Source organism: Zonotrichia leucophrys, chromosome 2, assembly GCF_028769735.1.
Source record: "Zonotrichia leucophrys gambelii isolate GWCS_2022_RI chromosome 2, RI_Zleu_2.0, whole genome shotgun sequence".
NCBI classification, from domain to species: domain Eukaryota; kingdom Metazoa; phylum Chordata; class Aves; order Passeriformes; family Passerellidae; genus Zonotrichia; species Zonotrichia leucophrys.
In genome coordinates this window covers 140,115,123-140,128,908 of record NC_088171.1, presented here as the reverse complement: position 1 = coordinate 140,128,908, position 13,786 = coordinate 140,115,123, and the positions used below count along the sequence as shown (strand labels likewise).

General features: G+C 38.9%; 1 protein-coding gene across 6 annotated transcripts in view; it reads right to left on the bottom strand.

The window, feature by feature from the left end:
* Positions 1-13,786, bottom strand: part of COL14A1 (collagen type XIV alpha 1 chain) — a 113,582-nt gene that overhangs the window by 65,341 nt on the left and 34,455 nt on the right. For all 6 annotated transcript variants that reach the window (XR_010439245.1, XR_010439246.1, XM_064706603.1 and 3 more), the window contains 7 exons: positions 13,127-13,246; positions 11,623-11,787; positions 11,069-11,230; positions 9,579-9,727; positions 8,519-8,648; positions 4,170-4,315; positions 2,730-2,859 (listed from right to left, as the gene is read on the bottom strand). Coding sequence is in view for 4 of the 6 variants with exons in the window: in XM_064706603.1 (XP_064562673.1) it covers positions 2,730-2,859; positions 4,170-4,315; positions 8,519-8,648; positions 9,579-9,727; positions 11,069-11,230; positions 11,623-11,787; positions 13,127-13,246 (1,002 nt within the window). In the remaining 2 variants the exon portion in view is untranslated. The remainder of the gene's footprint in view (positions 1-2,729; positions 2,860-4,169; positions 4,316-8,518; positions 8,649-9,578; positions 9,728-11,068; positions 11,231-11,622; positions 11,788-13,126; positions 13,247-13,786) is intronic.

Sequence of the window (13,786 nt, the reverse complement as noted above, 5' to 3'; positions counted from 1 at the left end):
GGAAAGTTTTTCCAAAAAGCATAACCAGCTGAGAAGATCTCCAAAGATGCTACTTTTATGTCTGCCTACTCTTTCTGTTAGGAAAACTTAGCTGTTTCCCAACAACAATCCCAGTTAAAGTCTTATTTTTATTCTATATATTCCTTGACTGTCACGAGCTGAAGGAAAATGAGGTCATGCAAGAGACAGTCTCAGATTACACCCACTTCTCTGTCACACCACAGAAAGCAATTTGTGCTGTCTGTTACTCTCAGCAGTACGTTCTGTATTAGTCCAACATCTGCTACTTTCCTTTGAATGTTAAAACCTTTCTCCATCCATCCTGTCTTCACACACACACTCCTCACAGTCCACGTGGACAGATAAATATCAGCACTTCAGAAGCTGCTTCCCCCACACAATAGCACCTGGGAAAAGGCAAAGATTTTAAAGGCCTCGTATATTCTGTGAGATCTCTAGCCAGGCCATTTATCAAGGCAGAATCTGCAACCTGCTTAGGAACAGTGAAGTCAGCTTGGCTCTGAGAAGAGAGAAGACGGGAACACACTGGAACTGCAGGAGATGGGTTTGCCACACATTCTGGCATTCAGCATATTCCTCTGAGTCTGGTCAAGGGAGGTTCACGTGCTGGCTTTCCTTTCCACTTTCTGTCAGTCATGAAATGCACTTCATTCCACCATCCAGGTCATACAACAAACTGCGTCAGTCTCAGCTCCTTCCTCTTGGAGCCAACTCCTGACAGCACTGCTCTCAACCAGGCAGTCCTGGTGCCAGACTTACGGGATATTTACAGCGAGCCTTGGGTGAATCCCCGCCCCAGAATGAAACTACACCCTAGAATGAGCTTGCTGAGCATGTCTCTGTTTGGCATAGGAAAGGTTTTGCTACAGCAACCAAGATGATACAATGAGTAGAATATTATTTACTAAGCAGAGATCATTAGATAATACACCTAATACTACAGCAAATTTGGCAGATCAATCTTCAGGCAGATATATGCTCCTGGAAGAAAATACAGGTTGCCAGAAATAATCACACTGAAAGAAAAAAAAAAGGAAAAAAAGGAAAAAAAAAGAAAAAAAAGCAGCTTTAATCATATTCTGGATGGGTAAGGCATTACTACTAAACACCAACAATAAAGAATGTGGGACAGGCATGATCACCAGGAGCTTTCTGCCTCCCAGATTACCCCACTGCTTGATTCATCTAAGCCTGCTAGCAGAAGGCTTATTTGAATAGCTGCATGACAGGAATCCATCTTCTTTCAGTCCTATAGACCAGAGATGGCTGCATCATGTCATCCTAAAAAGAAATGAAGGTTGCAGAGCAGTGAGGGTTTCTTTTTTATTCTGGTCTAGTAGCAGCAGTACTGATAATGGGCTGACTAACACATGTTGGAAGTTTCTGTGATCAGACAATGGTCATGAAAGCTCAGCTTGTGCCAATGTATCTGGAATTTGTATGTAATCTTCCATCCAATGTGTTAGACAGCTTTAGAGCTCTGCATTCTCCAAGATGCTCCATATGGTATGAAGTGAATAGAAGCTGGCACAGTCAAAAACTGCATAAACTACTGTTTAGGAGAAATGAAAATCTGATACTGGGTAGATATTGGCCAAAGGCCAGAGTGAGAGATACAGGTGGAGGGGGGCTTTGCAAGATGAGGAATGAGGCATAAAGAGACACAGAAAGGTAGGGAGGGATAAGGAGCCAAAGATTTGATTCTCTTTGTTGGGAATCTTCCACACTCATTTCAAGTTGACAAACATACCCCCGTTGCAGTAGTTTGCTATTGGAACTTGTCTGTCCACAACTGTCCTCCTAGAGGAGACCCAGCAAACACCATTCCTAGAGTTTCTTCCCCTATTGCTTGCTGACCTTACAAGGAATTGCTCTGGGGTTTATTTTCCCTAGCATTCGCATGCCTGAACTCCTCTCCCTTATTAAATGTAAGTCACTTTCACCCTGACCGGGTTACTCATGCCAGGAGCACAAAATAAGAGGATTCACTCACTCCCCTGCTGGGAGCAATAGAGATGTCACTGAATGCGGTCCCAGAAATGTCCCAGAAGCAGAATTACTTATTTTCAATTCTTTTGTCTTCCAAAGGCTGGAGCTATTTAGAGAGCTGACATGCAGTCTGTGTAGTTTGCAGAGGACAGAATTTAGCTGGCAAAACTCTTGCAGCTTATTAAAAACACACCATCTATCATGAGTGCACAGCCTTTCCAACCCTCCATTTACCAGATGTTAGGCAGCAGGGGTTGGACAGAAATCTTCTCTTTGCTTCTTTTCTGTCTGTACTGCTACTGAGCCAGAGGAATGACTTTCTCCACATGAGCAGGCTCACACACACACACGCACACCCCTGGTTTTCTAGCTAGAGGAGGCTAAACAGAGCATGTTTCTGTTTTCATCAGAATGGTCCACGTGGTGACCTTCATTCACCTTCAGCAAGTTCAGAAAACTGTCAGGAATTTAACCAAGATCAGTGGGGGCATCCATAGCACTACTACCAATGAGATAGACTTGTTCACAACCGTGTTGCAAAAACAATCTGGTTTGTAGAAATCCTCATTCTCTGTAGATTGAGTATCCACACAGAGAAATTTATGTAAAGACCTTACCCAACTGTTCAAACCAGATAATCATATGTTTGCTCTAATATGTGCTAAGACCATTCTGAAGTTTTGTTAACACTGAAGTGAATATAGATTTGAGCTACCTACATGTAGTTTCTTGTCCTGTGAGGGGATCGCTAGCTTCTTCTCCAAACATGGCATAAACTGTGACGGTATATTCTGTATTTGGCAACAGTCCATCCAGTTCAAGATCTGTTGAGGTCTCCCCAATTTTTATCTAAAAACACCATGAATCAAAAAAGATACATTATTTCTGAATTAGTTTACAATGAGGAATAGTACCAGTTAAACACTTGAAATTAGATACGTGATCAAATTTTCTACTGAGCATTTGTCTGACACTGCCTGTGGTGCTTTGCCCAAGGTTTTGAGATTTTGCACAGTAATTAAAACTTTCAAAAAGCCATAAGCCAGCATACAGGTAAAAGGACTTTAAAAATGACTAATCACATTAGCAATTATAAAATATGCCTCTCCAGAATGAGCAGCTACCAAGGGCTTTTCCCATCTACTTTTTCTTATTCCCACTCCCATCTACACTTCGGTTCATCTTCAGTCACAAATCTGAAAATCACATCACTCATTGGAGGAGTTGATTTCTAGGCACACTGAGGCTCAGATTTGTTGTTATTTGTATCATTTTCCTTTTCCACCTATTTGTGGAATAATATATCCACATTAACATGAGCTGTACTTTTTTCTTTGGGGTAAAGCTCAGTCCCCCTGAAGCAGCCAGTTCCCAGGGAGGCTCCACTTTTAACAGAATTATGTGCTCACAGGCACTGCTTTGGCAGTGAGCACAAGTCTGTGCTGGCTTTCAGCAGCTTCATGCCCCCTTCACAAGCTCACATGCCCCTGCATGCTTAATAGTGTTCTTGCTTGAACACTGATAATGTACATAACCTTTATTATACATATATAAACTTGAGTGTAGAAATTTTAAAATCCTAGACCAAAGTTCCATTGGTTTTATATGTTAGTGACAGAACACTATGATTTACCTTATTCCCCCTTCTTTTCCTTTGAAAGAATGTCTTCTAAAATCACTTTTGATGAAAGATGTTATCTTTACATTTAAAGATAAAGGCTGAACAGAATGAAAAGAAAACCAATGGTTTTCTTTCAGACCTACAAATTTTACTTAAAGGTCCTGATGAGGACTTTAATAAACTTCATATTTTTCTGCTGACACACTTAGGAAATATCTTAGTTTTACTTGATTTTTTTCTTTGAGTGTTAGTTCTATATGATGATACAATATCACTCTATATAAAATTACAAAAGAGTCACTTAAATTCAGTTAAATTTGTTGCATTTTTATGACAATGACATAGAAATAACCAATTGGCACTTGCACTTTATTCATAGCCTGTGACGCATACAATACTCAATCAAGTAATGGAAAAAACGCAAGTATTTGCTGATCATATTGGAAGTTAAAAATACCTACTAGTTTGTTCTTTAAAATACTGATTTTTAATTTTTTTTTTTATTAAATGCTATTCAAATGAAAGCACAGTACATCACCTCCTTCTCATCTGCTGCCAATCCTTCTGTGAGTGGAGCATAGAGGATCATGTACCCCGTGGCACCCGGGACCCCATTCCACCTCACCCTCATGCTGCTCTGGGACACGTCGTACAGCTGCAGATCTGAGGCCATGGGCAAGGCAACTGCAGTGAACAAGAGACAGACGCTTCAGTTCTTTCACTTGAGCAACCAGCTATTCTTCAAACACTTTGGTTTACCCCAGGAAACACACAGGAATATAGCTGTCTCCAGGCATGGAAGTGCTGTCTGTATCCTACAAATAATATCTAATTGGTGCATAAAGGAACTCAGAATCAGATAAAAAAAGGAAATGCTAACCCAAACCAATTCCAATGCCAGGGCAGATTTATGTCTCACAAAGCATTTCAGCACGGTTTCTATTAGGAGCCAGGAGGAGTTTTAAGGGATGGCTCTTTCAGGGTCCAATTCCCAAACTGGAGTGTGGCTGTGACAGGCATGAGGTACAATAGCCTAGAAAAACCCTGGATGAGCACAAGATTTTGGCTGTAAACTGCTGCCTGTTTAAGGCCTGGACTCTCCAAACTGGCACCAAGGCCTGTATCAGTGGGATTATATGGGTAAGGTCATCCGTTGCAAATCATGGCAAATGCTACCCTGGCGAGGGAGAGCAGGTTGAGTGAAATTCAAACAATATCAGGAGATTTACTCGGGGATTTAAGGCATGGATACTAGAACACAGTATCAATCTGAGTTTCCAAATGCTTCTTTGCATTTCTGTAACTCTTTAGAGTAGTATTTTGCACTTTCCTGGTTGTCCTCACTTTATTCTTCTCACAGAATAACATCCCATGGCCTCTCCACTGCTGGTACACCACTGAAGAATCCCACCAAAATATTAATGAATATGGAGAAATATTCATGCATGAATATGGAGAAATATGAAGAAACTTTGACTTCTCCTTTAGAATTTATACATTGAGAATAGTCCCTAGAATGACTGAAATGGTCTGAAAGAACAGAAGACAATTGCTAACCAATACAGAACCTTTTCTATTTGAAATTCTGAAGAATCTGACCTGCACACAAATATTCAGGACGAAATTCTAATTTCAGTCACGGATACAACCATTTCAGCTCTGATAGAACCATGGCAGCCTCATCCCTGAGGCTGTTCAGTCAGTTTGTCATTCCTGGCTGTAAACAGTGGCTAAACTTCAACCCAGGTTTCTCTTGAGGTTTCCACTTCCAGGTTACTCCACCTACCCCTCCAAACCTTTCTCAACATACCTCCATCCTACTCAAACCCTTGTTCTTGTATTGATTGATAGTCCCATGAATTCTCACAATTTCTCTAATTACAGGGAGAAACTATCCATGAACATTTTCAAATATACTTCATTCTCCTTGCTTAGAGCTCCACTCACACTTCTAATACCCACAGCAACAAATTACATGTTAAGATGTCCTGAAGCCACCTTGCACCACATTGTCTCATTCCTATTCAAACTTCCCCAGGGTCATAGAGTATCCATCACCTCTTCTTCCCCATATTTTGATTCTAAAAAAACTATAGGAAAAGTGTCCTCCAACTGTAACTTTTGAGCTGCATTTTCACTCTCAACAGGAACCGGTAGATACTCCAACAATATATATTAAACCTGACAAAGAGGTGACTGGAAATAAAATGCGGTGTTTTGTGGTGGAATTTTCAGCCAAAGAGCTCAGAATCTCAAATATAAATATCTAGCAGATAATGCTGGTTTGCGTCTTGGACAGTTACCTGACTATCCTAATATTCAGGTAACATAGGGATAAATTAAACCAACTAAAACCAGCTGGAATAAACTAAACCAGCTGGAATAGACTAAACCAGGTAAAATATATATTTCTAGCAAATTAATATGTGAATGAATTTCATATTTATTTAAATTTAAAAATGATGATGAAATCACAAAACTTTCTACTTATCTCTACATTATGCATCTATCTGTTTAGATATCACATACCTGTAAACTATTTTCAATGTTCTAGATAAACAAATGCAATTGGTGACTATTTTAATACTGCAGTCAGTATTTCTCACACAGGCAGGAATGTAAACTACAATTTTCCATAATTTTTCATTAGAATAGTTAAAAAATATTTTAAAATTGCAGGTATTTTTAGCATGTGGATTGATTAATTCTTGCACATGTCAGGCTATTACTTCCAACCCACTATCAAAGACAGCTGTATAAAATACTTGATGCTGCAGGACCCAGGGGTATGATCTGATCAAATCTCTGAAAGCCAGCAGGGCTGGGCTCTGTCAGAACTTGACTGGGTGACTTCAAAGGAATACCAGGTGCAATACAGAACAATCCTGTTGGCTCAGTATGTGACTGTTCTGTAAGCTTCAATAAATTAAACAGGTCCTAACACTGCCTCGTGGGGTATAACATGGCAGGAGATGACATTTTGGGGGACTGAGACTAAAAGAAAAGTCTAAAATAATCTTATATGATTCTATTTTGTTTTCAGATTGAGAAGATTAGCACTGACACAGAATCAAAGAACCACTGAGGATGAAAGGCATCTCTTGAGGTCATCTCGTTTAATTTACTTCCCTGTTCAGTCCGGTTCAGATAAAGCAGGTTGCTTAGAACCTTGTCCAGTTGGGCTTGAAATGTGTCCAGAGATGCAGACTTCACAACCTCTCTGGACAACTTATTCCAGTGTTTGGCCACCATTACAATAAAACTGTCTCCTCTTCAGTTTAAATTTAATTTCATGGGCTTTTAATTTGTGTCTGTTGACTTTTGTCCTGCTAATAAGCACCACTGAGAAAAGTCTGGCTCACTCCTCTTCTGAACTTTCTCACATCAGGGATTTGACACAATGACAAGTTCACCTGAACCTTCTCTTCTCCAGGCTGGGCAGTCCAGTTGTCTCAGATTCTTGGGAAAGATGTGCCAAGCCCTTAATCATCTTTACAGCCCTTCACTGAAGTCACTACATGAAGTTCACATCTCTCTTGTGTTGGGAGAACCCAGCACAAGACCAGGCACCCAGGTGTGGCCTCATCAGTGCTGAGCAGAGGGCAAGAATCATCAGCTCCATAAATCTGCTGGCAATTGTTTTCTAATGCAATCCAGGAGGCTCCTGGCCTTCTTGGTGACAAGGGTGCTCTGCTGGTTCACAGTCAGTTTGCTGTTTACCAGGGCCCCCATGTCCTTCTCTGCAGAGCTCCCTTCCAGCTGGGCACCCTCAGTGTGCAGTGACACATGGGGCTGGCGCTCACAAGGGTCAGGACTCTGCACTTCCCTTTTTTGAAATGCATAAGGTTAAACTTGTTTTCCTCTTCACATTCCTTGCCAGATTCAGCTCTAGGTTGGTCTTGGCTTTTCTAAACTTACCCCTGCAAGCTTAGACAACAGCTTTATACTTCTCCTGGGTCATTTGTCTCTTCTTATACATCACTTATACATTTCTTTTTGATGTCTGAGTTCTGTTACAAGCTTCTTGATTATCCATGCAAGCCTCCAGCCAGCTGGTTACCAATTGGCCAGTAGTGACCTTTCCTGAGCTTGTAGGATGTGATCTCCACCTCCACCATCAGCTCTTCCTCATTTCTATGTATGAGCTGCAGCAGAGCGCTGGCTCCTTGATCACTTGGGTCAGGAAGGTGGTAAAGCACTATAGAAATCCTATAGTTTTCTTGAGCCCTGCTGCTCTGTTCTTTCAGCAGATATCAGCTATTGATATATCACATATGGACTTCTTGTCTCCTAGTCTGAACTATAAAGTTACTCTTTACTTCCATTCCTAATATTTTCATATTTACTAAAAAAAACCTCTGAACTTTGTATACAAACACATTAAGCTGTAAATGTATTAAGTCTTACAATATCCCAAGGAATAATTTTAGAGAGAGAAAATAAATAAACCATTGAGAAAGAAACTTACAGAGTTACCTTGCAATCTTTGGCACTGGCGGGAATCACATGCAGGTATTCCAGGTCCCACCTAAATTTCCACTCATCAGATCATCTCCAGCTACAAATCTAGTTTGTAAAACTTGGCTCCACACCCAAACACAGGAATGTTCTAATTTAGGGTTCAATACAACTGACTTCAAAGTTCAGCCCAGAGATAAAACCTCTCTCAGTGTTTAAATATCCAAAGAGCATTTGGACTTAGGAGCTTAGCCCAGAATTATTAAAACAAAATTTCATTTAAGGCAAATGCACTAAAATAAGGCAAATTGAAAAAGACTGCCTTCTTTTTAAACTGGTGTTTATTTCTCACCAAGACTAATGCCTATACAGTCTGACTAATCAAATCTGACTAGTCAAATCTGCAACAAGCACACTAAGGATACCCACGTGTGGTTTCTGTTCCACGGAGGCCCTCACTGGCAGCATTGGAGTAGATAGCAAATACAGCTATCTGGTACTCAGTTAAAGACATCAGGTTTTTCAGAACTGCTGTTGATTCACTTCCATCTACCACAACCTGTTTAAAAGAAAATTTAACTAAATATACATCAAGCAAGCAAACTATATCATCATAAAATTAATCAATTCCTCTTTCAGGCGATTTTTACAGTGTACTAAAGTTCAGTTCATGTTGCATTTATATACAGTAAAGTGTCTGAAAAAACAGCAACCATATACATAGTCAAAATGCTTATCTAATATGAATAGCCATTCAGAACAAAGGAAGAGCTTAGCTAAATAAAGTGTATGGAATACAGTTTAAGGATGTATACATGGCACTTTTTGATATAATATCATCATAAATATTCCCTTAGTACACACACAAAGAGTACTTTAAAATTCCATCAATACATATCCCTCCTAAGCTAGTTTCTAGTGCAAAAGGAAACAAAATATAACCTTAATTAAATCCTTTTGCTCTTCTACATTTCCATTCAATTTGATAAGTTGTCAGCTGGAGTCAAAAGCTTGTTCCACTGCATTTTTTCCATCTCCAAAATGTTGAAGTCCCATCCAAACAATTCCCTCCAAATCTTCAATGACCAATTGCAGATGTCCCAAAATATACAATCTTCCTTTTATGAATATCGTTTTCCTAGAACTTACCATCACCTCCTACCTCTTCTGTTCATGTAAAAAGAGTGGTGCAGGGGGTGTCACTAGAATTGTTTCAAGTAATCATATGTAGTAAGGAAAAATGCAGGCACTTCACCCCACACCCTGACAGTAATTATTATTATTATAGCATTTAATTCACTTTAAATTGTATGACAGACATGTAGCCTGGCTGCTACCTAACCTTTGTCACCACGCAGTGTGACCAACCTCCTTTCTGAAGCCCTCATGGGGAATTTCAGAGTGCATTTAAAAGAGGACCACAGGTTTCCTGTCTCGTTAGTTGCCCCTCCTGCATTAAAACCTCCTGGGCATCTTTAGCTCCTATTACCTCTTCTGGCTGTCCTCCTCGAGTGGGGTAGTACACCACCCTGTACTTTTCCACTTTGCCTGGTGCATGGGCCCAGCTGACCCGGAAGCCTCTCGCTGTTACCTCTGATGTGACCAAATCCGAGGGAGTCCCAAGAGAAGCAATTGTTCCTAGGTTGGGGACAACACAAACTTTTATTCCCTTCTGTACAATAATTGCTTGGTTTGTTATATTTGCTGAAGCTCTAAATATTGTCCCTCATCAGAAAATCAAATAATTGGCTACTGCACACTTATTTAGGTTATTTTCAATGGAAACAAAGTAATAATGAGTACTGCACAAGGAGCTTCTCTGGGACTAAACCTCCCTGGTTTTTCATAAACTTTTATATGAAAAAGACAAAAATAAAACACTAAACCTTCCTGACCTTCTTCCCATCACTATTTTCAGACCATTCTGCTGAGGTTTTTTCCAGGTTACTTTCCTCCCAGTCATGAAAAACATACAAGTACATATACAGCTGTGATCTCCTGTGCTCCTCAGCAGGTTGGAAACTGATACTGCTGTCAGCCCTCTCAAGAGACACAGAGAATAGTGATCTTCTCTGGTAATCATTTTCCACAAAGATGTCTCATCTATCCATGGTTTTTCCATTTTCTTCTGCTCAAGAGAGCCTTCTTTATTGATATATATATTACATATATCTATATATTATATTGAATATATATATTATATTTAATGTGTGTATGTATATTATATTCCATATATCCATATATATTATGTGAGAGGGAGAGAGAAAATAACTCAGCATTTCTGTGCTATTAAGGAATCACAAACCAATAAATAGAAACAAAACCCACTGAAACCTCTCAGAAAGAAAGGCCTCAGGTAGAACTGTATTTCTGGCAAAGTGCAACATTTTTTCATAGCTATTTCTTTTCTTCAGAAAAGCCAAAAGAGTTGTAGTCAGAGGAGGCTTTTTCAGACAAGAAGAATTTTCTTTGCTGCTATCTCTTCTTATGAACCAATATATATTTTTTGTGTATTAAATCAGAAAGAGAAAAAAACCATCAAGAGGAGGGACAAAGTAATCTAAATAGTTGACACTCCTGAGTACTTATGAGACAGTAAATACATTAAGTTAGGAGATGGAAAGCATAGCACGAACATAACAATTCCATGTGCAGCTGTTAAACTAATTCATCCCCAAAACTCTGTATTACAGAAAGATTTCCTTACCCGCCACTTGGAAATACTTACAGCAGAATGAATGCACTTTTTTTTTTTGTACTACCAAATACCATAATATTTATCTCTACTAAAAACAGAGAGCAAAAGATCATAGATGTTTAAGCAAGAATAAAACATAGCTAGGAAGATAACTTCCCTGACAGTGGAAGCAAAAGAATATATAGCGTGAGTCTAGTGCCAAAAGCCAGCTTAGCATTGCAGGTATTTGATTTGCAGCTCTAAGTTCATCATAAGTTACATTAAATTTTGTTTCTCTTTACCTTTGATTTCCTTTTCCTGCTCCTCTACTCGTGAGCACACTGTTCTGGTAAGACCTTCCACAATGGTATGCATGAAGTTAAAGTCAGCCACGTTGTAGACATGTGTGCTGTCAGGTTCAGAGGCAATCTCTTTGAGTTCATTGATATCTGCATTCTTTACACCTTTTATTGGAAAGGAAAATACATAAAATATTTGCAATGAAAAAGAAAAAATCTTGTATACACAGGGTTTGATAAAAAAATAATAATATAAAACTCTGTTTTAATGACCAACTAGAAGTTACTCTGTTTTTAAGATGTCAATGCAAGATGTTAATTTCTGGCAGTGTAAGTGGCATCTTTACAGCTGTCTCATGAAAATGTAGCATCCATGTATACTAATAAATTCCAGTTATAACAACGTTATAAGCAATTCTTATAAAATATACAAATTAATGATGATATGATTAATGATGAATAAGGCAGAAAAGAACACTTCCTTAGTACAGCCAGCAACAGATACAAATACACCAGAGTGACATGGGACATGTACATGGATGTGGCAGAATACACACCAATAGCAAACAGTTCAATGCCAGCATCTCGTAGGTTTTTAGCAGGAGGGATTACATCATCTTGGGACTTCCCATCAGTAATCAGTATCCCAATTTTAGATACCCCAGGTCTTGCACCTGCTTCAGGCTTAAAGCTGTTTTCCAAAATATAAGTTAAGGCGAGACCTAAAAAAGAAAACATTTTAAAAGACTTTTACAGATGAAACATCCATTAGTTTGCCAACATCACAGTGTTTGTTCTTCTAATCAATGTAAAAATTCTGATGAAGAATAAGCATAAAAGAATTTATTTACTGAAAAATTAAATTCTAACAGCAGCTTAAATCACAGAGAAGCTGAAATTTATTTTTGCAGCCTTTTGATCAATCAATGTATTTTAAACTGGCTATGAAAACCTAAATTGATATTTCTGTAAATACATCATCTTTTTTTCTTACTCGACCAAGTTCTACCAAGTTAGAACAGAAAGTTCCTTCTCCCTATATTGCTTATATGAAAGCACATGCTCTGGATAGCTTAGTAAATCCTCATGCTACATATAATCTTACTTTTGTTTGTTTTTCTTAATTTTTTCCAACTTACAAGCTGAAAAAAAAGCTTTGTTTACTCTAAGGGAAAATCTGATTTTAATAAATGTTAATTATTTGAAATGAAAGAAGAACAACAGCTCCAGAACAAACTTACACATCACCATGAGATCTTATCTGAAAACTCTTTTAAATCTTGTACAGCTAACATTTCTAACTCATTTCCATCTAATGGCCACATAAAATAATCATGATAATTTACTACTTCCTACCATCCAGTAATCTCACTCCTAGAATCATACTAGAGTTTTCTGTCCTTTGTCCCACTGCAATCACTCCTTCTACCAAAATAAAGACTGTTGCTTATTGTTTCTTCTGCTCCTTACCCGCCAGGGGAAAGAAAAAAGGCAACAATTTACTTAAAGCCATGTGTGGGTCTTTGGGTATAACATTCCAACATTACTAACTGCTGCTTCGATGACACTGGAATTGTATTCAGAGACTGTACTTTTCCCAGATTGTCAGGCATCTTCCCCTTATCCATCACTAAGTGTCTCCGAGGCTTCAGTGCTTTAACTACTAAAAGGTCAATGGAAACCTAAAAGCCCTGGGTGGTCATTTGTAAAGTTAGTATTACCAGCTGTCAAATATTGAAACAACATTCTTTCCTTCTCCAAAATAAAGCTCTGTGCATGAACATTATAAATGGATTTTGCATTTTCTTCCCAGCAGGTAAAATATTTTACTTCCAGTACAGAGAGTTAGGTAACTTTGTGTTATGAGACCCTGTCCTGATTCCCAGTGAAGCCAATGGACAAGCGCTTCAGAAAAGGCTTAACTGACACTGGAGAAAGCCCTTGGCAAGATGCAAAACCCCTTCATCCTTTCTACCCTTCATAACAAGCACTGGCACTCGGTGGGCTGTGCAGCAGAATGTGTTTTTTAATAAAAGGCAAAAGCCAGAGCATCCCCAGTACCTGTCAATGTATTCCCTCCCTTATAGGGCAGGTTACGGACTGCATCCAGAACAGCCTCCTTGGTGCCGTAGGCGTTCAGGTGCCACTCAATGCGGGGATCCCCGCTGTACTGTGCGAGACCTAAAGAGCCACAAAGGAAGGTCATCCAGCAGAAGATAAAACAGGTTTTCTCAAGTATATAGACTTTATGTACTTGGTTTCCAGTACCTTAACAATCAGCTTACTGCAAGTAGCTTTGCTACCATACTAGAAAATCTGCATTGGTTGACAACAAAAAGTAGCATGAAGTTGTTCAAGGTGACAACTCCACAATTCACTTTCAAGGCCTTTTACTCAAGTGCTAATTAAATGAAAAGCAAAGAAATACAAAACTTTTTCAGTTACTAACACTGCAAAAATTCTTTAGAATAACAATTTTACTTAATGTACTTTTGAATGGTAGCAGATCAGAAATATAACATTTCAGCCAGTTTAAAGCAAAAGAAAAGCCATCCATTGGCACATTCTGCCAGCAAAAATTAAACTGCAAGTGTTTCAGGCTAAAGCTGATTGAAGTCAGTAAGACTGTTTCCACTGTTTTCATTGTTCACTAACATTGCACTAGAGTTAACTAAGTGGAGGATCACAGTAAACAGTGAAGAATTAATACTACAAACATTC